This window comes from Ipomoea nil, unplaced genomic scaffold (genome assembly GCF_001879475.1).
Source record: "Ipomoea nil cultivar Tokyo-kokei standard unplaced genomic scaffold, Asagao_1.1 scaffold1179, whole genome shotgun sequence".
NCBI classification, from domain to species: domain Eukaryota; kingdom Viridiplantae; phylum Streptophyta; class Magnoliopsida; order Solanales; family Convolvulaceae; genus Ipomoea; species Ipomoea nil.
The window spans coordinates 1,995,680-2,001,590 of record NW_017617607.1 but is presented as its reverse complement, the minus strand read 5'-3'; the positions used below and the strand labels follow the sequence as shown (position 1 = coordinate 2,001,590).

General features: G+C 40.0%; 1 protein-coding gene across 1 annotated transcript; it reads right to left on the bottom strand.

The window, feature by feature from the left end:
* Window positions 1-590: 590 nt before the first annotated feature.
* Window positions 591-1,022, bottom strand: LOC109183819. Its single transcript, XM_019333881.1, has one exon. It carries the CDS (start codon window positions 1,020-1,022, stop codon window positions 591-593), a length of 432 nt encoding a protein of 143 aa, XP_019189426.1.
* Between the last annotated feature and the right edge of the window lie 4,889 nt (window positions 1,023-5,911).

Sequence of the window (5,911 nt, the reverse complement as noted above, 5' to 3'; positions counted from 1 at the left end):
ACGCATCTTCACCGCTGGAGGTGGTACAGACTGTTCGGCCTTGGATGGATTCGCGCTTAGAGTTTCTGCTTCCGACAATGAAAAATTACTTCGTTTGTTGACGGTGGAGGAAGTAAAAGATGTGTTATTTTCTATGGCCCCTGATAAATCCCCAGGCCCCTATGGGTTTAGCCCAGCCTTTTTCCAACATTTTTGGAATGAGATTGGAGGTGATGTGTCACGTTTTATATTGGATTGTTTGAATGGAAATGCTTGGCCTATCGGTATGAATGATGCTCATGTGACTTTGATACCAAAAAAATCATTGCCAATTAATATGGGGGATCTTAGGCCAAATTCACTTTGTAATGTGACTTACAAGATTCTATCTAAAGTGTTAGCCAATAGACTCAAGGAGGTGTTGGATGGTGTAATCTCGACTCCTCAGAGTGCCTTTTTGCTCGAACGTCTTATAACTGATAATGTACTCATTGCCTCAGAAGTGATACATTACTTGCATCAGAAGAGACAAGGAAATACTGGGTGGTGTGCCCTGAAACTTGACATGGCCAAGGCCTATAACAAGATGAAATGGGGGTTTCTCAAGCAGATTATGCTTTGTAAGGGTTTTGACGGTCGTTGGATTTATATTGTGCCTTTCCTATCTCATTTAGCTCTTCGTCATTTATTCTCAATGTTAGCTTACCCGTTCCCACATCAATGAGAGCATGACAAGTAGCCAAGAAAGGTCTTCCAAGGATCAAAGGTACGTCTAGATCTCCTACATCAAGAACGACAAAATCTACCGGCACAAGATTTTCACCAATCTTAACAAACACATCTTCCGCTACCCCTCGTGGGCACCTTTCGGTCCCGTCTGCTAACCGAACTGTGAGTGGTGTGGCAGAGATATAAGGAAACTTGAGCCGTTTAAACACATGAAAGGGCATGATGTTTATGGCGGCTCCGAGGTCGGCCAAAGCATTCCTAAACCCACAATCTTTGATAGCACAATTAACAACAAAAGCTCCGGGATCCCCCATTTTCGTAGGGTTTCCCTTGTGGATTAAGAACGATGCCTCTTCCATTAAATAGACTTGAGGTACAACCTCATCATCATCACTATCAAAATCCTCATTAACTAATCCTCACTATGTGTTATTTCCTACTTCATAAAAAATCAATACATACCTTATAGTCATAAAATAAGCATTCCAGAGTTTGGTGGTTCAATGGTGTGCGTTGATATTCTCTTAAAAAATAAGAACGCATTAACCGAAGGCATATAGATGTTTTTCTAGTTCTAAGAGAGAGATCGGATGCAGAAAGCATATTAGACTCCATACTTAATTGCCAAAGAGAATACTAATACAAATCAAAATAATATAATAGAAATAAAATAGAAGAATAAAATGTATTAGGATGTAGAAAATGCAGGGATTCGCTATTGGTTTTATAAGAGATTTTCACCGTGAGGTGTAGCATATATATATATATATATATATATATATATATATATATATATATATATATATATATATATATATATTAATATTATATAAGGAATACACGTTAATTATTCCCTTATTCAAAAAATGTACACGTTAATAATATTTTCATAATTAATTAGTCTATATTCGTAATCTTCCGTGTAATATTAATTAATTTTTGGTTATATATATATATATATATATATATATATATATATATATATATATATATATATATATATATATATATATATATATATATATATTACATGATACCATATAAGAAATACACGTTAATTATTCCTTAATTCAAAAAATGTACACGTTAATAATATTTCCATAATTTATTCAGTTGACTCAGTTATGAATTGGTTCAACGAATTCCGATTCCATGTAATATTACCATAATAATATTTCTATAATTAATTAGTCTATACTCTATCATATTTAAAATATTTTTTATTCAATTGACTCATTTATTTTTTTTTTTTATATCAGAATTGAGGGGGACACCCAAAAAAGAACAAAAGAGAAAGTCTCATGCTTCCGCAGAAGGAGCTTGGTTAATACGTCTCATTGAGGAAGCTCCAACCTTGTCGAGTGCGATCACACATTCAAGCTCCGGTGGTGGCTCTTCAAAGAGGTGGAACCCCTGTCGATCCATAGTCGCCATGGAGGCTAATCTGTCTGCCAGCTTGTTTTGCTCTCTGAAAACATGCTCAAACCTAACCTCAGAAAAATTCGCCGCCTCCTTTAAACACAGTCTGCCAATATTATGATTCTGCCCGTGCCAATCCTTGCCTCTTCGCAGCTTCATTACTGTAGCCTTTGAATCACATTCAAGGATGATCTTTGTAGCCCCGTAGTTCTTCGCCATGCAAAGTCCATGTAAGACGCCCCAGGCTTCCGCCTCCTCTATCGAACATCTCCCAATTCTGCATGTGTATCCCCATCGCCAATCTCCAAAATCATCCCGTAGAACACCGCCGCAGCAAGCAATACCATTACTTCTGCAGCTTCCATCCACGTTAAGCTTCAACCAGCCCGTTGTCGGTTTCCTCCAGGCCAAACTCGTGTCCAATGCCGGAATGTTCCTGCTGAGAAGCCTACGTTTCTTCGCGAACGCCACGGACACCTCAACGTCATATTTGCGTAGCCAATCCAATTATGAGCGCTTGGGAGCGAAAGATGGTTGAACACCTCATCATTCCGCCATCGCCAAATCCACCACATCCTGACTCCAAACCGCTCTGGCCAACCTTCGTCGAAGCCTTGTCTCATGTCGCCCTGAAGATTAACCGCAAACCATTCCTGCCAACTGAGGTGTCGAAGCTTGTCTATCATGCGCCAATGAAGGGACTTGTTCCAAATTTGTCGCGCAGCTCTGCAGTCTCTAAAAAGATGATTTAAATCCTCGCGCTGACCTGCACATTGAAAACAAAATTCGTTAGTGGTGAGGTGGCGCCTAGTGCGCTCTACATTAGTAAGGATTTTCTCGAGCTTCACTAGCCATAAGAACATCGAAAATTTTGCCGGCACCCGCAGAGCCCAAACTCTTATCCAATCCTTATCAGCGGAGTCTTCAGGAGCGTTGGTGATGAGGACATACGCAGACCTAACCGAGAATTGTCCCCAGCAATCCGGACCCCAGCCCCATTCGTCTTGGATGCCAGCCTCCGGCAACCTGTAACCTGCAAGACGCTCCAAAATCTCGTTAGGCAAAGCTTGCGCTAACTTTTCCCATTTCCAACCCTGATCGTGGTCCCAATAAGAATCGACAGTCGCGTAAAGATCGCGAAGGCTCAAAGGAATTTGAAAGTGATCATAAAGAGGCCTAGGAGTTAGCCATTTATCCATCCAGAATTGAGTTGCATTCCCGTCACGGACTATGTGAGTTAGACCCTTCTCCAGATCCGCCTTCGCTTCGATGATGCCCTTCCAGACGTTCGACGTCTTCCTTCTACCAACTACATTCACCAAACTGCCATACTTAGAAACCAGGACTTGCGCCCAAAGAGCATGCGGCTCCGTCTGAATCCTCCAACCAAGTTTAACCATGTAAGCGGTGTTCATGGCATGCAGGCGTCGTAGCCCCAGTCCTCCCGCCTCTTTCGCTTTAGTCACCACTTCCCAGCTTGCTAGATTTAGCTTATCTCCTCCAGTCTGCTCATTTTTGCCCCAAATGAATCGCCTCGTTCTCTTCTCAATCTCGGTGCAAATACCCTTTGGAAGCACTGCAGTTTGCATAGTATATACAGGATAGCATTTAAAATGGACTTCGCCTGTGTGACTCTCCCGGCTAAAGATAGGGTTTTAGATTTCCACCCCTCTAGTCGTGCCGAAATACGCTCAAGGAGGCTTGCATAGGTGTTACATGTTATATAGATTTGTTTTCAATGGTAATAATTTTGTGGAAAAATTGCACTTTTTGTCCTTAAGTTATAGGGTGATTGTAAAATTCGTCCCTGAGTGTTGGTCATGTTAACTTTCGTCCCTAAGTTATCATTGACGTTGCAGTTTTCGTCCCTGAGTTATAGAGTAATTGTAGAATTCGTCACTGAGTGTTGGTCATGCTCACTTTTCGTCCCTGAGTTATACTAAAATTGTAAATTTCGTCCCTAATCACTACTACATATATAAATGGTATACTACGTCACTTAATAGACAGAGGTTTTTTAAATAGCCACCATCTAATATATTTTGTTATGTTAGGAATATAGCGGAATAATGCGGAAGCGAAGAATCGAAAATTGAGAATTATAGAAGTTAAATAATAGGGAAAATATATAAATGACAAATAAATAATTAACAAAGGGAAAATATAAAATATATCATAAATATATCAAAAGAGAATTTTTAAAAGGAATATATATATGTATATATATAAATCTACATGAGGGAGAAAGAAAGAGAATGAATTCAATAATTAATATTGATGAGTAATGAACAAAAAACAAAGCAATTAGACTAAACTATTTATACAATGCAAATAAGAGAGAAATGTGGCAGTCATGTTGAGAGGAGCAAAACATGGAGAACGTGCAGAGCAAAACATGGAGCAACACTGCCAATGGTTGAAGGAAAATGTCTTCATGGATATGAGCCACACATTTATGTCCTAACAATCTCCACCTTGGATCAAATTCATTGTGGGAATTAACAATTGGACTGTCGACTAAACTCAAGCATTGCTTGAACTTAGCAATATGAAAAGCTTCAGAAAAGCAGGATGGATCACCATCAACTTCCTATGTGACTGAAAGAGCAATAAGCAACCATATTGGTTTCATCGTCACTAGCGTACCTAGCAGGTTTTTTAATTGTCCTCCTAGGACGATCCATAGCAATGGAATACTCTCGTTGTGGCTGGACGAGAGGCGCGGTGCTAGTAGATGCATCAGACATCGATGAGGATACCGCTACTGAACCTGTCACAGTACTGCCTTGCAAGATGTACAAGCTTCCGGAACGAGAAGCTTTCATGAGAACAAAAGAGCCTTTGATGACCTTTAGAACTCCACCTTCAGCTGTGTACTTGCACCCCAGAGATTTCAAGGTGCCCAATGATATCAGATTGCGTTTCAAATAAGGAATATACCGAACATTGGTAAGAGTCCTGACAACGTTATCATGAGTTTTAATCTGAACACTTCCAATTCCACTAACCTTCCATTGGGTATCATTGCCCAACAAGACAACTCCACCATTAACCGGTTCCAGAGAAATGAACCAATCTTTGTGGGGACACATGTGGAATGTACAACCAGAGTCCAAAATCCACTCGGTTTCACTCCGTTTCTCACCGGAGCTAACAGATAACAACACATCACCATCTGAATCACTTTCAACAACACTAGCTTCAGCGGACTTCTTTTCTCTCTCTTTCTTGTTTTTCAGCTTGAAGCATTCAGTCACATCATGACCATGCTTCTTGCAGTACTTACAGGATTTGTTGGACTTGGATCTAGATTTTTTATTGCTACTCTCTGTTTCAAGTGAATGACCCCTTACAGTCAAGCCTTCACCTTTGTCCTCAGACTTAATGTCAAAGTCAAACTTTTCTTTGGACAATAGGTTTGACTTAACATTGTCGAAAGTAAGGGTATCACTACTATTACCATACAACATAATTTCTTTGAAATGCTTGTATGATTTAGGGAGAGAAACAAGCAATAAAACAGCACGATCATCATCGTCAATTATGACATCAATATTTTCCAAGTCCAATAAAATAGAATTGAATTCATCTAAGTGAGACTTAATAGAAGTACCTTCCGTCATACGGATTGTGTACAGACGCTCCTTCAGGCGTAGCGTATTCGCCAGAGTTTAGGCCATGTAAAGCGCATCCAGCTTGGACCATAAATCTGACGCAGTCGTCTCACTTACTACCTCACGTAGAACTTCTTTAGACAGGCACAAAAGAATGGTTGAACGTGCCT

What these genes read in the sequence shown, in the direction of transcription:
- LOC109183819 (XM_019333881.1), bottom strand. Translation starts at nt 1,022, where the DNA reads ATGGGGGATCCCGGAGCTTTTGTTGTTAATTGTGCTATCAAAGATTGT.